The 19,946-nt window shown below is 40.7% G+C and overlaps 1 protein-coding gene across 1 annotated transcript in view; it reads left to right on the top strand.

Moving 5' to 3' along the window:
• LOC140234027 (uncharacterized) overlaps positions 1-19,946 on the top strand; it is a 317,781-nt gene that overhangs the window by 287,467 nt on the left and 10,368 nt on the right. Inside the window, exons 6-8 of the mRNA XM_072314107.1 lie at positions 12,569-12,664; positions 14,007-14,113; positions 19,659-19,790. Coding sequence (XP_072170208.1) covers positions 12,569-12,664; positions 14,007-14,113; positions 19,659-19,790 — 335 coding nt within the window. The remainder of the gene's footprint in view (positions 1-12,568; positions 12,665-14,006; positions 14,114-19,658; positions 19,791-19,946) is intronic.

Here is a 19,946-nt window from a genome sequence, read left to right as displayed (position 1 = left end):
GGAACTTGCACATGACACACAGGAATTGACAGGCCGTGATGGCGACTTCCGTACCAAACTTGACAGAAAAGTCTTGGCCTTGTTGCTCTTCCAATTCACACCGGGCAAAACCTTTCCATGCACATTTGCTGTGTTAACCATCAAAGCATTTCAGGCAGAATTATTACTTCTATAGATCTTGAAAGAAAATGTTGTATCCTAATTTCACTGTATGTGAAACTGGCCATCACTCTGTCCCATACATGCACCTCCTTATCCTCCTCAGAGCACCATAAGGGCACTTATTAGTAGTTTATTGATCTTGTTTGATGGTTTAAAAGTCATTCTTGTTCTCAGTGAATTCCTTCCATACATACAGCTCTGAAGTCACTGTACATGAAGAGACAATGAATTATCATCAATAGTTCTTCTTTGAGTGAAGCTCTCCAAAGAAAATGCTTGGATTCAAGTACAGATTATCTTAGTGGCAGCATCACATTCAAACACAAAGCTTTCTAGTGATTTAACCGTTGAGGACGAGTCCCGAGTATACTCGGGCAAGTGTCTATGGGAAATGCGTGTTGTAGCAAAATCAAACCGTCCTCAACGGGTTAAGAAAGCTTGATATGTTTTACCCCCCATCAATATTTTACAGATGTTTCACAGGGATTATAATTCTAATTCTAGCGGGATAGCAAGTTTGATATAATTGATATTCATTTCATTTCCAATGTCACAGTCTTCTGAAGTACAGTAAATATGTATTTTCTATTTTCCATTGTTATTATTATTTATTTATTTTTTGGCAATGCATTAAGGTGGCGGCAGGTTATGGGAAGGGAGGTTTGACATGGTTGGGGGGGGGGGGGGATTCCCACCAGATATGAGTGAGTTTTAAGTTGAATAGTGGAAAAAAACAAATAAAGTTTAGAATTTGCGTTGTATCCATGGCGATAATTGTGAGATCCAATTTCTCACTGATGGACCCTTTTTATATTTCTGTGCTGTGTTTTCAAGGATATAATACGTGTTCCCCTCTCCAACTGGGAGTAAGCGGCTCGCATTCCTACACATACGTCGTATCTTGTATTGGACGTTTGTTAGCGTCTGTGTCAATGTTGTGACTGTATTAACCGCAGGTTTTGGGGTTGTTTTTTTTTTCCAGAAAAGTCTGCTGAAAATTGTGATTAATGGGGGGGGGGGGGGGGCTCTTTCTAAGGGAGTTAGGACAAACTGAAAGTCAGAATTGAGTGGGGAAATTGACGGTGAGGCACAAACCCCACTGAGCTCCAAAAATCCAACGAGGTTCACGCATCGAGCCATAAAACGCCCTTTTCCTTGCTCTTCTGTACCTCTGCCTCCTAGCTACGGCTGGCATTGCCAATTTTGTGATTAGATAACGTCCGTTGAGAATAGATATCAAGTGAAAAAGAAAAACAACAACAACAAAAATTGTGGTATAAATCAAACTCACTCTGTTTTCCCCGTCTGATATGATAATAGTTTTGCCGTGACAAAGCGTGACAGATATGTGGTGTAATTTGAGTAAATTGTTAACCGAATAAGGTATGTATGTCTTTTATTGATGCAGTCATGGGATTTGATTTTACTTCATAGTGCTGGGCACAGAATTTGATTTTTACATCGTGTGAGAAGCAGACAACTTAGATTTCATCTTTGTAGCCAAAACCACCTGAACAAAAAGCTATTGTGTGGAAGTTTTGCTTAAAGGGAACAGTCATCCCAAGGCAGACGTTAAAAGATGGGGCCTATGTAATACTGCTAAAGGTAAGGGGAATTATGTCAACCATGATTTTTTTTTTTTTTTTAATATACAAATTGCATTTCATATGCATGTACAGCAATGACTTCTGTTGTGAGAATAATGTGAAATGGTTCTCAGCATTGAGTTGAGGCTAGCTTCATTTACTGTATACGCCCATAATTTTCGCGTACATAAATTTTCGCGAATTGCCGCTGTCACACATTTTCGCGAGTGGTTAAATTCGCGATTGGGGGACCAGAGAAAATATGAAGTGGCAAAGAAAGTGTGAATTTTCAACTTACTAGCCAATAAGAATGATACAGTTATACACTGCATGAAAAAACTTACCAAACTCTGCGAACTACATGTAGTAAGTTAGAATTCAACATTTTTGAAGTGGTTAACTCCATCGCGCTAGATTTCTGACGAGTGGTACGAGGGGTTGCGATAATGGATTGGCTCTACAGTATTCGTAAGTAGACGTGGACTAGCCCGACCACCCCAGACGCTGTTAATACACTGTGCTGTGCGAATGCTACTTACAGCGACTGGGCTGTGTATACTACATTGGTAGTTAGTAGCAAGGAGCTTCGTGTTTGAAGCTCCTTGTTAGTAGTTAGACGTGGACGTGCTATACGTAAACAAGCTTAGCCAGTATGGTCTGTTCGGTAAGCCGTGACATGGTATACTAGTACTGAAATGTTCGTATCATCAAGGCAAGGGATTCATTTTGGAAGGTAATATTTTCACGTGTTGTTAATTTCGCGAATAGCTCCCGACTCGCGAAATTCGCGAAAATAAAACCCACGCGAAATATATAGCGTATACAGTAACCCGTTGAGGACAAGTCCCGAGTATACTCAGGCAAGCGTCTTAGATGGGAAATGCGTGTTGTAGCAAAATCAAACCGTCCTCAACGGGTTAAAGAGGTACTACATGTCTAATATTTGACATAATTTCTTTATTTTTCAGTTATTATCAAACAGGACCCTCGAGGAAATGGTGCTCGATCACATGAGAGGCCACCCTTAAAAAAAAAAAAAAAAACTTACACAAGTAGTAACCTCAAATCATATTACCTTTGCCCACACAAGTTTCCAGTTTCCGGCTAACAGAAATAGCACCTTTTTAAACTTTATATAGTTGTGTCATCACAAGTAGAATATCATGGCATGGTTACCTCAATGGGTCACTTGTGCAGCCATTGGTCAGTTTCAAAAAATTAGGCCCTATCATTGGTCTGGTCAATTAGTTGTGAGATGATACAATTCAGATTAAAAAGACAAATCTTACATCAACAAAATGCTTGGTGAAAGACCGACATGTTGAAAATAGATACAATGCTATGATGTCTTACAGGGCCACCTTTTAAGCTTGTTTGTGTGTGCATGTATGTGTGTGTGTGTGTGTGTGTGTTGTGCATTCTAACAAACATTATGTATCCTTATGTTGAGTACAATTATACAAATTCTGGTAACCGAGTATGCACTGCCCTATGCTGCATCATGTACATGTACATATATTTAAAATTGTTGAGATTTTGTGTGTGTGTGTTTTGCTGTTGTGTGATGAACAGGCATGGATAATGTTGTCATTTTGCTTTTGGCTGTTTTTATTGAAAGTGACTCAACCAGCGTGTGCCTCTGAATTTTGACCAGTGGCTATTTTTGACCACAGAGAGGAAGATGTCCTGTTGGGGGGGGGGGGGGGGGAGGGGGGATAAACCGAGATGAATTTGATCTGTGATGACAGAGGTATAAGGAAGTCATGGAAAGATGGGGGGGGGGGCATAAGGGATGATGATAGCTGACTTTAGTTCTTGTTTTCCACAGGTAGGGGGAAGGGGTTAAGGGGGAAGGGGTTGAGGGGGAAGGGGTCATGATTGATGTAAAAAAAAGGGGGGGGGAGAAATTGGAAGAGCAGTGAAATGGAAGAACGTTCTGGATGTAGAAAGTTTGCCCAGACTGTTGATGGGTGCTTTGATGGAAGGGAAGAAAAGGGGGTATAATATAAAAGATTCTGGTCCAGGGTTGTATCACTCCGCTCCTCGTCTGCCACACATACCGGCTGATGAGTCAAGCTACAGGGGTATCACCTCAGGGGAGTCTCCCCCCAGGGCCTTCCCCCAGGGGGTTGGGACTCATTCTTCCTACAACCACGGCGTGTGCAAACTCCATGGTGGCTACTGTATCTAGGAGGCACCAGCTTTAGATGATATTGTTCACAGTTAAGTGTAATAAAGAAACAAATACAAACATATGTGCTAAATTCATTGAAACAGCTGTCTGTAAGACTCTCCACTGGCTTCATTTTTTTTTCTCTCTCTATCTGATGAAAAGAGTATATGAAAATAAAACAAAACAAAACTAAATGCATCCAAAGAGTTGCTTGCGCTCTTTCATATCCAAACCAAAGTGTCTGAATTGTTAGACTAAGCCATCACCTGCTGTGTAGTATATGGGGGTGGTGGGGGAAAGGGGGGGGGGGGGGTTTGTCAGAATCGTAGTTTCTGTACTTTGTTTTGACACGTTGCCATGGGGACCAGCGTCCAAGAAGGGGACAGCTTTAGGAGGAATGCCAGTCTAGGGTAGCCACACTCTTCCTTAAAGTGCTCAGTGAGTTTAAAGGGGTGATATAGAGTTTGGTTGAGATGGGGTTTCAGGTTTCCAACTTTATTGTGAGATGATGAGAAACCTCTTCTGGATATTAAAGAGCATACAAATTTTAGAGGAATTTAAGTTTATTTGATGAAAAGTGGTTTTGAAATGGCTGAAATAGCCAAAACAAAGCGATCCTAATAATAGGTGGGACCCTCCCTTTAGTGAGATCACTTTATTTACTTTGTTTTTGGGTATCTCAACCATTTCAAATGGATTTTCATGAAATAAACTTTTAATTCCTCTTTAATGCTCTTTAATATTTCATTGGGGTTTCTTATCATCTGACAAAAACTTCAAAGCTGAATACACATCTCAGTCAAAACAACACATCCCTTTAACCATGGTCAGTATCTACGTACAGGATACTGGTCAATCATTTTTAATGTTCTTATCTATTTCTGTCTGTCTTTCTTTTGAAAGAATTCATCTCATTGCATTGTTGTGGATTTGATAGACTCTCAGCATATATTCCTTTTACTATGTAGCAAGAAATGTTCACATGCATTTTAATCTTGCAAATTTCTTGATAGCCAAGATTCGCAAAATCAAAATGCATGCAAAATTTGTCTGCCCTAAAATGCATTGGATACCAGTGGTGATTCACAAAAAAAAAAAAAAAAAAAATTCATGCTGCCAAAAAGGCTGTTGGCTCCAATTCGCGAAAAATGTCATGCCCGCAAATATTTCTTGCTTTACTTTAAGCTGTATTTGTTTTAAAGCACCTGTATTATTATTGGATGAATTACTTGGGTTACGAACAAGCAAATTTTGCAAAGTCTTCAATAATAGTGTGCTATGAGTCCCCTCCTCCGACAAATGTTGATTTCTTACTACAGGAAATTCGCATGTAGGTTAATAAAGATCACTTAAATATAGCCATTTGGATTTTGCATGTCTTGGACTTGGTTACATAGTCACAAAAATGGCATATATGCATTTCATATGATGCATACCTAGACATAGGCCTACTCCTTTACCTTAGAATCTTTTGCCTCAAAGAAATTCTAGTTTATATAACCCTTTCATAACAATGTCTGCTTGTATAATCGTTCCCAAGCATCCTGTGTCACCCATAGGGGCGCAGAAATTAGGGGGAATTTGTAAAGAGCAGACATATAATTGAAGATGACAGCACCAAGAATGCATATTCGGATCTCTCTCTCTCTTCTCGGACAATCATCCGGCGGTGAGCACAACTGGAAGCGGCCATCAGGGGGTTTCACACTGACAAATGGATTTATTTGTAATCACGTCCCTGAAACGCATTTCCAAACCGTTTGTGTATGGAGTCACGGGATGTTCAGACGGCGAAGTGATCCCCATCGCTGGCCAATTGCTGACTGCAAGTGACATTCCGTGTTTCAGCTGTGTCTCAAACCTATGTGGACCTGTCAATCAAACATGCTGCACTTGGCACCTCTCATTGCAAGAGTAGTTTGCTTGTACGTACATGATATACTGTTACACCATGACAGAAATGTTAAAGGCATTATTTACCATTTGCAGAAGAAACAAAAACCCAGCATTAGTGCTTTAAAATAGTTCTAAAATGTGAGTTAGGGATAGATGCAACCACTGTATAAATTTGAACCTGTATAATCGATGTTAAATGTTGGTGAATACACAAAATGTAAGCAATAGTTATAATTAAAAATGTTTCCAGACTAAACTGTCTACAGTTTATATTATATACAGTTTATATTATTGAGAAAAACACTGATATTTCCATAAAGTTTAGGCTCTATTGCAAAAATTTTATATGGTAGGATGTTTTGTGTTACAACAGACCTACACATATGCATCAAATGTGATTATTCTGAACATTTTTTTAGTCACTGCTCCCAAAGGTAAACAATACCGGGGAAATCAAATTTGTGAATAACTAGAATACACACACACACAAAAGAAAAAAAGTCATCATTCACCTGTGATAGCCCTTGAAAGTATAGATATTTTGATAAATCAGATCATATCTATATGACAATTTGGCACTTGTGCTCTACATCATTAACCCATTGAGGACAAGTCCCGAGTATACTTGGGCAGGGGTCTATGGGATATGTGTGTTGTGGCTCTGTTAAAGCACCGTAAGGCCACTGATGTGTGCGCGTTCTAGCTATACGGGTACGTTTTTACAAATAATATCGAGATTCCAAGTCAGTCGGTTAGCTATATCGATCGCAAGATTGTTCAATTAAAAGAATTGGCAGATCGACTAGTCTATTTCAAGTTGTTTTTGTTTTTGTATAGTCTTTCAAATATTACATTTAAATCCCAATAGTTTAAACATCAGAGTGGCAACAAAATTCTAATGTTTTGCAGAGGGCATGTCTGAAGTATATCCTACAAAATAGAGCAAATATAGTACTCAGTGCATTGGTACACTTTCAGACAAGTGTGACTTTGGTGCTGTCTATTTTAGCCATAACTTGGGGGCTTCAATATGTCTAGCAATAGTTGATTCATGCACACACATATCAGTGCACCTGACTCATTTCATAACCCATTGAATCATCCTTTGGTGATATTTTGGAAGCTCCCCCCCCCCTCCCGTTATGGTTTAAAAAAAAAAAGGTTACAAAAAAGTGTTACAAAACCATATTGGTCTACAGGAGGCGAGATTGTTGCCCCTTCTCAATTTAGGGTTTTAGAGGCTGAATCATTCAGATTACATAAGTGCACCCAGATTAGAGTGAAACTCGATCAGAAAGCAGTTGCTGTTCAGGATTTGCAATATCTGACTTGGCAAATGATTTTCAAAGTGTGCTTTATAACTTAAAAAGAAGAAGAAAATAATACATACATATCTTGTATATAATTTATAGATTGATATAATAAAAAATAATAATAAATCACTCAATCCATTTGAAACCTGCTTTTAAACACTTCTAAAACCAAGTTCTTTGGCAGTCTGAAAGTTCCGGAACAGACAAGGAATCATCTGAGGTACCATCACAGTGTGTAGTAATAGGCCTCCCTAACATCTGTTGTCCCTTTTCCGCTGGCCAATCAGTGCGTAGTCCGACATTTAGGCTCTTGATGTATTATATTGTAGGTTTAATAGTAACCCTGTTTACAGGGCATGTGTCTCTTTCTTAAGACTGGAATACACGTATACCCCCGCCCCCCCCCCCCCGCCCCATTTTCTATTTGATTCAGATTATCATTCAGATGCGTTATCTAATTTGTTATACATGTATGAAATGTCATGCATGCAAAGCAGCTGAATTTGGCTTCATGGGGGACTTTTTGTCCATGAAATATTTCCTTCAGTATTGCACAGTCTCAGTAGGTTTTCACATACAAGTGTATATAACGTGACCCGCTACAACAAAAGGATCCTTAAGTCACTGACGGGTGAGCCGAGCATGGCCCATAAAAATGCTATTTTCAGGCCTTTCCTTTGATCATTTAGCTTCGAAATTTCGGCATATGATAGAAGATACATTAGACTACAAAATTATGTAAAACAGAAATCCAAACATTTTGACAGATTTTGGTGATCTGACTTCAAACTTGATTTTCTCGGCTCACCCGTCAGTGACTTTAGGATCCTTTTGTTGTAGCGGGTCACATATTCACTCATATCTACTTGGCTTTGGTAGTCAAGGTGTCAAATCTTAAATCATCATACAACTTGTCAACAAAGCCAGATCGGCAAATAAGAAATACTAGCAGGGCGGCTTGAATAGCATAAGAGATACATGTAGGCAATATCCTTGAAGGAAAGGCTGGTAGAAGCAGAGTGTGATGAACATGAAGTTGACCAGTAGAGCATTTCTATTATATCGCCCTCTATAGCTAGTAGTGTCAGAGTAGTTCCACCACAATCATCATATGAGATGAATGCTTCATTCCTGTTTTGCCCAGTTTGTTAATAGGAGAATAGACGCATTGGGAGAGGAAATCCAAAAGATGGTGATAAAAGATTCTACTGCTGGCGTAGATTCCATCTTCTGAAATTATCAGGACTTTGTTCATCAGATTTGTAGGATACACTTGGTAAAATATGCTTCCTTACAATTTGACCCGCATTGGATGGCCCCCCGTTGTGTGAGATAATGGGGGGTGATATTTCCAAGCGTGAAGTTGATGGATGTGCCGGACCTCGGAGTGACAGGAGCCATCACTTGGGCCTGTCCTCATCGGCTCATCCACACGAAGCGGCATGCGGAGTGAGGCAGAGTCACGTGTCGCCGAGTGCTGGCTGACGTTCAAATCTGACTCACGGCCGGCCGGCCTGCCGCGGTAACATTCCCCGGGCCTCTCCTGTCCCATGTTGTGGTCTGTAGGCGAGAAAACGCTAAAGAAAACAACAACAACAACCATGTAACAGGCTGACTTATGACACTCTCAGAACAAGACTTTACTATAACATTATGAATCACCTGTCCCAGATACAAGCCTGAAATGGGTCCTGCCCATCTTGTTAATTCATAGCTTGTTTCCAGCTTTTGAAATATTCTAGCTATATGCTACTTCTTAGTGGGTGCCAGATTTATGTTTATTGTCTTTTTTAATAGTATCATCATCTTTTAACCCGTTGAGGACAGGCTGATTTTGCTACAACACACATTTCCAAGACACACTTGCCTGAGTATACTTGGGACTCGTCCTCAACAGGTTAATTTATTGTAACATTATCATACATCACATATCACACTGCACAATGGAATCTGATGGAAGGGATTCAGCATCAGATAGTACTGAAATAAATCAAGTTATAAATGGCAGTTTGAATATTGTAACATTGAATTTTCAGCATTTTCAGAACAGCCACTTTTTCTGATGTCATCATATTTTTTATTTATTATTTTTTTTTTTAGGGGGATGGTGAAGATGTTCTGCTTCGTAGCATAATTTCAATTTATGTAATTGTACAACTGTACACTCTGTAGTGTCACCTGCATTTTGTATCAGTGCAGTAGATTCAGACTCAATTCATGGAAGTGCCATTTATCGAAGTCTGGCGCTGAAGAAGGTTGCTGTCTGTCTGGAGATGGGACTGGCTCTTTCAGGGTGTTCAGACGCAAAAAATTTATACCAGAATGGTTTAGAGATACCAAAACGGTATACAAATATAGCTGTATGATGAATTTATGCATCTGAATGCTGTCGGAGCATCGTTTCGAACTAGAACTCAATAAAGAATCAGCATTCCATCGTGTCCATTGTGCATCTGAATGTATGGCAACCAAAGAACGGTATAACTGGACAGGGCTTAATGAGAACATGCACGAAAGATGACCCCATAGCCGTCACTCATGACAATAACAGCATGCGCATCTGCACATCTGTACGACGTTTTCCAGAACGGTCGAGATTAGCATCTGAACGGTCTGTCAACTATACGATGATTCTTCATACGTCGTTTCTTTATCGAGTTTTGGTATAAACTGGCTTGCGTCGGAACAGGGGGTAAGACGAGAATCCTTCTAGAATCGTCTGACAAGTAATCTCAAATCTAATCCTTTGCTGAGACAAGGATGCAGGCATGGGATATTAAGAGAATAGGAAACAGAGGCAGGGGGGAGGAGGAGGGGGGAGGAGGAGGGGTTACCGTAGCGATGGAAGAAGGAAAAGGGGACAGAGGGTAGAACAGGGAGGAAATGGCCCCAACCTGTATCCAAACCTTGACATTTCCTCGCAAAAATTCTGATTAATTCCAGGGTCAGTTCCCCCTGCTGACCATGCATGCCCCCCTCTCTGTGATGGTGACGTCTTCTATCTTTCCCCTCCCTTCCTCCTTCTGGTCTCAAACGTCAAAGTCCAATCCGTAAACCGATATTGTTCTCCGGAATTTCCTGTGAATCATGCATATTGGGAATTTTTAAATCTGATGGGTCATGTCATGTCCACGTAAAATCAGTTTCACTTGACTTCTTGAGAAAAATCATTAAAGTCACTCTTGGTTTGTATTTTCTGTTTCACACTTACCTTGTTCTCTTTTTTTTTCGGGGTGGGGGGATGGGGATTTAAAAAAAGCAGGATAACTACATTAAACCATGGAGAGCAGTGAATGGGAAAGGAAAGAGAATAAGAAGGGTGGCCATTTTGTTGCTGATTTAGGAAGTGCCTCATTTCATGTTAAGCAGATAATGAGATAATTGATAACTGCTTTTCTGTGGTTTTAGCAATCACTGAGATTCTCCCAATCCTCGAATCTGTGGTTTGTATTAAGGGTTCTTTCCTTTAAGCACCGTGTGGCTGACATAAACCACACGATGTTGATGATGATGATGCTTAAGAGATAAAAGAGGCAAACACGACAAAACTCGGTCACAAAAGTGGTATCTGTGCATGCATAAAACATCTATCAGTAATTATTCTTTGTTCATCTGAAGACAGTTTGAAAGTTTACAGAGTTTAGAAAGCAGTAACAGATATGACTTGATTGATCTCCTTAGGCATGCTTACAGAACATAATTCTGCCTTTTGGAGGGATGTGGAAGAAGAATCAATTAATCCACAAGTTTTATTACATGCTCAATAAACATAAAATCACAATGAAACATGAAATAAAAAATACACATGGTTGTTACATTTGGGGGGAAAATATGATCATTTCAACCATGTTGTTAGCTTGTCTACAGTGATGGGTCTGGATTACTTCAGTTGTACAATTGTAGGAAGACCAGACTAAGGGTGCATTAATAGTCAAATTTGTGAAGATAGAATCGGCCTTTTGAGATGTTGATCATAAACCGCATTTATGGGAGTACTGTCTATGCTCAATTTTTTTAAGCTTGAGAAAGAAGCCAATTTTGCAAACATATACAGTGCGTTGTTGAAAAACTATGAACCCCTATCATAGTGAGCTGTTCAGCTCATGTGATTTTGCATTTATGCTACCCAGTAAATATGAGTGACGAAAATCACAGATCATAAATGCACCTTTTTTATGTGTGTTTTGATTGCAATTGGAAATGGTGTTTATATCAAAGTGAGTCAGAACATAAGCATGTTTTGCACTATCATGTTTCAAAATACTCAGTATAGAAGAGGTATAAAATTCGCTGTCGTAGTGGGAGATTTCACACACATTGCTACACCTGAGTGAATTTGCTAACTTTACAACTAGGTCAAGTTTGGATGGAATACTGAATGCTGATGAAAAAACTTGGCAAGTTAAGCTAATTGTCTTGGAACACAAAGGTCTGAATTCACAAAGATGGTTTAAACCTAGACCATGGTACAAAGTCAGACCATGGTCTGAAATAAGTGTGAAATAGGCATACCTTTGGCATGCGCGTATCAATGCGTGTTTCTTACTGGACATCTGTTGGCATACGTAATCTCTCAATTGCATAAATGCAGAAGAAATTTGCATGAAGCATTGTTTCAATTTAAACCACCTTTGTGAATGTAGGCAAAAGGGTTAAGGTCAAGATGGATATTGTGAGGTCAAATCGACTTTTGCTTTCAAATTGTGGAAAAACTTTATCCTTTCCTTCTCAAACTTGCCTTCCTCTCCCCCAACTTGCCTCCCCCCCCCCCAACTTACCCTCTCTGGCCTCAATTTACCCCCCCCCCCTCCTTAAGAAACATAATACATACACCTAGTAGTCACATGACTAAGACAGCATATTTGAGATGCCCAGTAGCTGTCATAGCAGATGACGTGCCAACCTGCAAAATGTTCCAGCTTTGTCAGAATTTGTCAGATTTGCAGTCATTATGTCAGTAATGTCTTGCTCTTGATCTGTCCAGGGGATGACGCATTTAACGAGCAGTTCATGCACAATTCCGTTAAACTTTTCCCCTCATTTCCCTCAACAGCAGAAGCACAGCATCAGAAGGAGTCATAAATGAATCATCCCACCAATATATTTCTTGTATTCCATCTGATGTATTATGCAATACTGTATACGCCAAATATTTCATGAGGCTTTTATTTTCGTGAATTTCGCGAGTCAGGTACTATTTGCGAAACTAAAGACATGCTAAAATAATAACTCTGATCCTGGTATGAATGTGACGCTCATGTATACATTTCTCCGCTCAATCAAGTACTCCACAATCACGAATTCAACCACCCGCGAAATCGTCTGGAAGTCCCGATTTGTGAAAATTTAGACTCGCTAGATATATGGCATATACAGTAAGTTATAGATTCAAAGTATCATTTTCCTTTCTTTGTCTCCTTTCCCCCTCTGTGCCACAGGTCACTCATTACGTCTGGTCCTTTTTCACCTTTTTGAGGAGTACGGTCTGCAGCAGCACTTTAATCTGGACCGCTACAAGCTGATGAGGAGCTTTGGTGAGTGCCCCTCCCCCTCCCCCCCCCTCCCCCTTCCAGATAACCAATGATCAACTCCTCTAGAAGTGGCCTGTACAGGAGCGTTTCTCTCAAAATCTTTCTGATTAAGTAAAATGCTATTCTACGTGTATGTTCAAATTGACTTTGAACAATTCAGGAAAATCAGCCAAAAGATGAAAATGACATGGAATCGTATAGATGTTTTTTTTTTTATTCATTATTATTATTATTCTTTTTTTTTTTTTTACAAAAAAGTAACATCAGAAGAGATGATGATGTAGTCAATTTAGAAATCTTCCATTCTTCAGGCTACAAACCTACATCAAATTTCCATTTTCACCTGTTGAAGACAGGCTGATTTTGCTACAACACGCATTTCCTATAGACACTTGCCCTAGTATACTCCAGTGTCGTATATAAAGAGAGTCTGGCCAACTCGGTTTTCGGCTTATGAGTTTTGAAGCCTGTGATTGGTCAAAAGTGGTCCCGTGATCTTTGCGGAGCCATGTCGTTACTAAAGTGCCCTCATACGCAGTGCCCATTGTTCACTACCCCTTATTTGGTAGGTCTTCATTATTACGTCTAAGCATGCACGCTAACCCTGTTATGTGTAATACGCTGGGCAACGACCTGGCGTCCAATTTACGAGTTGGCCAAACTCTCTATATATACGGCACTGGTATACTTGGGACTCATCCTCAACGAGTTAAAGTGATATATACACAAAGACTGCATTCTTTCATTTCCTGTGAAATTATTGTGAGATTGTAACAAAGGCACATGGAGGGGACCTTCAAGCGCAAAGGGTTACTGCTGTAGTTTCCAATTTATCAAACAAAATCTCACATTTTTTAAACCCCATTGTAAATAAACAAAAACTGTTAAAATATGAGCATTACCACAAAAACACGATTGTGTAGACAAGCTGTAAGACATACATTTGTACTGTAGAAGTTGAAATTTTGCGAGAAAATAGATTTTTTTGGTTATGATAAGTTTGTTTTTCTTAGTGGAGCTGGTTTATTTATATTCTGTCAGTGCTTCACGAGACATTTTCATTAAGATTGGCTTTTCAGTGCAAACTTTGAGCTAATTGCACTTTTGTTGGGATTCAAGTTAGCACATTTCTGCTCCTGGTGCCATAAAAAGTAATTCAGGACAGTTATATCAAAGACTCTGAATTCTATTGTGGGCAAAAGTCTTGTATCTGCATTCTTTCTAGATGATATGAAGGTCTTGTATATGTACTGGTATGTTAAAGTCTTGTACATGATATGGTTCTGCTTCTATGTGCATTTCATGTCTCTATTGCTCTTCTCTTTTTGGTTCCTTTGTGATACAGACCTGATAGAAGAGGCCTACTATGCCAAGAGCAAGAATCCGTACCACAATTCCATGCACGCAGCCGATGTATGCCAGGCCATGCATTGTTATCTTCAGGAAGAGAAGGTGAGTGCGTGGAAACGTGGGCTGGGCATTTTTTGTCGTTCAAACAGAAGAAAAAGAGGCAAACAAACCCTTCATTCAGCCACCCATCCTGTCCTACTCAGGTAGTAAATGTTTTTATTACCTTTAACTCTCAGGACATACATACGTTTCCTCCCTTCTTATTAGGAAAAAAAAAAAAAAGGAAAGAGAGAATATTTGTATCCCCTCTTAGGCAAAGGACACCATAAATGATTCAGCTGTCCCATAGCACTGCCTTTGTGTCAAACAACTGTGCATCTTTGCCAGATTTTTATAGTCAAATTTGCTGTGAAGGTTAACCATTGAATAATCTTGCCTCCAATCTTCTCTTTTGTTGTTGTTGTTGTTGTTGTTGTGGTTGTGGTTGTGGTTACAGCGCCCTCATTGTTATGACTTGTAGACCCAAGACAAAATAGTGATCTCTCTATCAAATGTTACACATACATCTTGTAGCAACTTCATGTTAGTTTGGGAGATGCATGTATACAATATAGTTACATGTAGAAGCTACAGAGATTTTCAGTTATCGTATCATCTTTTCTTCCTTTTTTTTACATTTGCTTCACCCTACACCACTGTCTGATCAGTGTGTTCATGCAGTGTATGTGTTTCCACAGTGCTGGGAAGTGTCTGAGGATTAGACTGACCTTTGGCTAGGTCCACCATGTCGTTGGAGTGATTGGTCAAGTGGCAAAGCCAAATGGACGACCCGGATTCCCTCATTAGTGACCGATGGATGAAGCCGAAAACAATTTAAAACTGATAACAGACGCCCACTCCCGTCTTAGCGTCGTATTCCTTTCGAGTTTCTTTCATTTTCCAGCAATTCGTCTTGGCTGCTTGTTTCATGCATGGATTCCTGGACCATTTCACATGCTCAATTTGTCATTTCACTGCCTCAAATGGCAACGGATGATGAGACGCCAAACAAAAACAATAACAGAGACAAGACTTTAGTGAGATTTCTGTTTAGTTGTGATGGTTTCTTGAATTGGACGAGGGATGGGGGTTATCATCCATTAACCCACTGAGAACTAGCTGATTTTGCTCTAACACACGATTCCCATGGACACCTGCCTGAGTATACTCGGGAATAATCTTCAAGTCCAAAGTATATTTAGTCAGGTGTCTGTGGGAAGTAAAGTTATAAGATCAGAGCAACCGCTTCAGGGTTAAAAAAAAAAAAGGAGAGAGAGAGAGAGAGAGAGGGAACGAGGAGTAAGAGATCATATACCACAGAGATTCTTGAAGCAGCTTGCATGTGGTTTTTGCTCTTACTGTTGAGAATGACTCCAGAATATTAACAGAACTCCCTTTATTTTTGTGTCTACTACCTCAAGATGGTGTCCATTCTTGACGCGACTTCTTCTTGGTATGACTTGAGTCATCCGCTGACTGATGGCAAAGGGAATTTGGCGTCGGATGTCAGATCAGCCACAAACCACAACATTCTGGAGACTTAATTCCCTGTGCTACATGATGATGATAATATTATGTCGGATTATGTGTGGTGATGTGCATACATTTTGCAGGAGATAGAACAGCCAGTTCAACCTACTACTAGCCTAACATATATTTGCATATGTGGGAGTTGGGAGCTATATGCAGAAATATCAACTCTGCTCTTGCCATTAATGCGATGTGCAGGTGTACATTTCTCCCTTCATTTACTCTACTCCGAGATGACAAATTCAACCATTTGCAAAATTGTAGGGAAGTTCTGATTTGCTAATGATTGGATTCACTTTTCAAAATATGGCTTATACATGGCCAAAGTCTGACCATTCAGAATTTCATTCTTTTTATTTAAATAAAGAGGAGTGGTACTCCTACATTTTTTATTGTATCCTTTAGGAAAGTCAAGAAAGTCTGTGGTTCCTCTTTGTATGCTCTTCATGATCCTATCTTTTGACGAAATGGTGGTGATCATTCAAGTGCTTGTTAGATTGAGTGTCTTAAACCAGAAGAATGTTTCAGGCGATGGCAGCTACGTGTCTTTGCAGTAATTGGGTATGCGCAGGCATCATGTACGCAGACCAATGTTTTCGCATCAGTCATTGAGATAGTTGCCAAAAGACATCTTGACACCTTGAGAGAGACTCCCGGACAAGATGATGATGGAGGAAAGCTAAGGTCGTGACCTCGTGAATGATTTCGCTCATCTTCGTCCTCCGAGGCAGATTGTATGTGGGAGTTTGGTAGCGTCGAGGTAGATGTGCTGTATTCCTTTCCGGTGTGATGATCTCATTATGTGGCATCAAATCTAGACCAACCAATTTCCAAATGTGCCTTGGGGTATTATTGTCCTTCTGCCTAGTGCTTGCAACTTCATCTTCTTTTCCTTGCTGTTTTCCGTACCCCCCCCCCCCCCCAAGCTCGTTGTGGTTCTCATCTGTATGTCTCTGTTGCTTTCATCTTTTGCGGCTTTTCACGTCTGTTTTTCCTGCCGAACGTTACCGTGACAGCACGGTTGTGAATCAGAGGGGGGGGGGGTGATGGTCGTGCACGTGGTGTGGAGCGTCTTGAGTCACATCCCCGATTTTGTTTTATCTTCAAAACCGGGCTGTCATCGCGGCTCTCGCCTTGCCGCCCCCCGAAAAGAAGCGGACCCTCGAACGACAGGCAGCATCATGTTCGCGATAACCCCATCCCCCCCCCCCCCCAAAGGAATATATCAACTCAGAGTTGATGCTTAGGCCGTGAATGACAGTAACTGATTTGTTGCCACATTGTGTAGGAAAAGACACACATCATACATTGGTCGCATATTAAACAGAAGTCATCGAAATGACTTGGGCGTGAAGAACAGCGGTGATGATGATACAGCTTCCGAATTCTTAGAACTTCCATTCCGAGGAATTTCATGAGTTGACCTCCTGAAACCTCCTATGCCACGCTTTTGACACAGTCCAGAAAACACTTTGTTCACAAGATGTTGCGAAATGCGCTCGCAATTAACTCTATTTCCCCTTGTAACCTTCTTTGGTCAGGCCAGTGATTGTCACAAAACAGTATGTGGTAGCAGCTAACTGTTTGCTTCTCTGTAACACATTGAGAAAGTTCATTGTTTATGCAAATCGAGGAAAGTAATATTGTGGTTGTTATATCAGCAAAGCAAGTTAAGCATTCTACTCAAGTGGTGACATGGTTGCATTATGAAGACACCATATCATTGTAATCAAGTTTCATATGTCGGATTGTGTCAAATGTCTTTGCGAAGTTCAGAGTGTGGCAATGTCTCTCAAACTTCATGCAATTTTAATCAGACTTTGTCTGATTTGCTGCTTTGATTTTTCTAGCTTTGTTCGAGGTGACTTTTGTGTTTGAAGAAAATTAGATAATATGTTCCTCTCTGCAAAATGCCACATGTGCTGTTGCGTATTTCTGATTATGAGATGACTGATTTCACCTTTAAAAAGGGTGACCATTGACGGCAACTATGTGGTTGTGAACTGCCTGACCTTCTCACCTGAAAGTGGGACAAATTTGAGGATGAGAAAGTGACTCAACTCCCTCCCTTATCTGATGAATCTGAGGAGAGCACGCTCCTCAAACTCTTCCGGTACCGAGCACATATCATGAGTGCCGATGGCTAAAGGGCACATCACTACAGTAGACTAACCAACCAACCAAAGACTGGTACTGGCTGTTGAGTTAGGCTGTGAGAATTCCACCTTACCCATCATTAATCCTGGATATTCCTTATCACATTGATAGCTAGATCAGCAGAGTAAATCTCAACTTGAAAAACAAATCAGTTGTTTTATTATCTGTGACAATATAATACCTGGAACTTTCACATGTGTCATGTAATTCCCCATAGCTAACTAAGAACAATTGTATAAAGTATGTGCTTTGGCAAAAAAATAAAAAAACAAAAATCAGTAAAATGCTATGTTCTCGTAGTGACTCACTAAAAAGTGGTAACTTAATCCAGTTATGGTTCATATGTTTTTGTTATCAATCCCACTATGACAGTGACTTCACATTTCACGAAACAATACCCCTCCCTCAACCCCCTTCCCCCCAAAAAAGTGAGTAAAGAAAGAGCAGATTAGTACCGAGGGTACAGTTTTGATAGGTAATACCCTTGAGATTAACCTAAGCATATCCTACTGCAGCTGCTTGTACTGCCATCAAAACCACACATCTTCCATGTGGTCAAAAGTGTAGACTGACCATGACGAAAGGCGGGGGGGGGGGGGGGGGGGGGTTTCCGGTGAGGCATCGCAATTATATGCTTCCCAATCTCCTGATCAATTACCAGATGCTTTTCAACTCCCCTTTGCCCCCCCCCCCCACTTTCTCCCTACCCCTCCACTTTGACAGACTCTTCATCTTAATCCTCCTTGATCAAATTTCTTTACCGTTGCCAGGTCACTTCCTGGGGCCCCGTGGTATGCACCTCCAGAGGGGTACGGAGAGTATCCTTCTACACCCCTTGCAACCCCTCTGCACATCCCCCTGTTTGGCTAACCACCCTCTTACCACTTTACTCTTAACCTGTGCTTCAGTAGCATTCCCAGTGACCCTTCTCTCTAGCCCCATACATCGCTAAATCTCTCTCCCCCCCCCCCCATACCCTCACTATCACTAACTCCAACAATTCTGCCTTCTCCCCTATATCGTCAACCCCTCCCCTTTCCATATATCCAGACTTTAAGAACTTCCATAGCCCCCCATGTTTCTCTAAATAAGCCATTTATTTCCTTGCAGACCTCTCCCTTGCTAACCCCATCACCTTGTTATTTCTTTCCCCTATTTTTTCAAATCCTTCAAACTCCCCTACCCTCCTTCATATTCCCCAACAACGCTAACTCGAACTAAGTGCCCCTACCCCACATATTATGAACCCCCATTACCCCTATCCCCTTACCCCTATTCCTTACTTCCCCCCTCCCCTAGCCCAGCTCTTCAATGATACACTCACCTCAAATCTGACAGGTTTTTCCTCTCCACTCGTCCCTCACCTCTCAACCTGCCTCTTCTAGATATGATGCTCTCACTGATGCCAGCAAGAAGGGCCTTGTTGTAGCTCATCTAGGGTTGCAGCTCATCGAGCATTGCGCCCCTCTGCTTCTCAGCTATCATGCTGTCTGCCAGAACTCCGTAGTTCCTCAAAAGGGACTTGATCCCTTCTGGCAGGTTCATAGTTTTTCATATGATGTTGTTACATTGTCCACATACAGTTATGCAGTGGCGTTAATTTTAACCTGCTTCAAGGGTGACTTTTCTGCAAGAACAAATAGCTTCAGTCATCTTCAATGGAATGTGGCAAAATACCATATGAAGACATTATGAGTAAAGTGAAATTTTGTCTTGTATTGTGTTGTTAGTGTTGATACCAGTTAACCCATTGAGGACGGGCCCATTTTGCTACAACATGCATATCCCATTGACTCCTGCCGAGTATACTCGGGACTCGTCCTCATCAGGTAAATATTTTGTCAAATATTCTCCCGAATATTCTTTTCCTATCATATCTAATACCCTCTTTTGTTTTGTTTTGATCTCCCTCTGTATGCAGCTTCGGCAAGCACTGACGCCCCTGGAGGTCATGGGGGCGCTGTTGGGGTCAGCCATGCATGACCTGGATCACCCAGGGGTCAACCAGAAGTACATGGTCAACTCAAAACACCACCTAGCACAACTCTATCAGGTATGGCTTGTTACCTATCTCAACTCTCTCTCTCTCTCTCTCTCTCTCTCTATCTCTGCTTCACTCTTCCTTGCTGACTGTACATTTAGTAGACTGTTGTTGTTTTCCACTGAATAGATAAGCATTTAGTATCCATATACCAGTCCATAATTAAAA

Source organism: Diadema setosum, chromosome 10 (assembly GCF_964275005.1).
Source record: "Diadema setosum chromosome 10, eeDiaSeto1, whole genome shotgun sequence".
Taxonomy (NCBI): domain Eukaryota; kingdom Metazoa; phylum Echinodermata; class Echinoidea; order Diadematoida; family Diadematidae; genus Diadema; species Diadema setosum.
The sequence above is the reverse complement of the archived record's forward strand: the minus strand, read 5'-3'. Positions and strand labels throughout refer to the sequence as shown.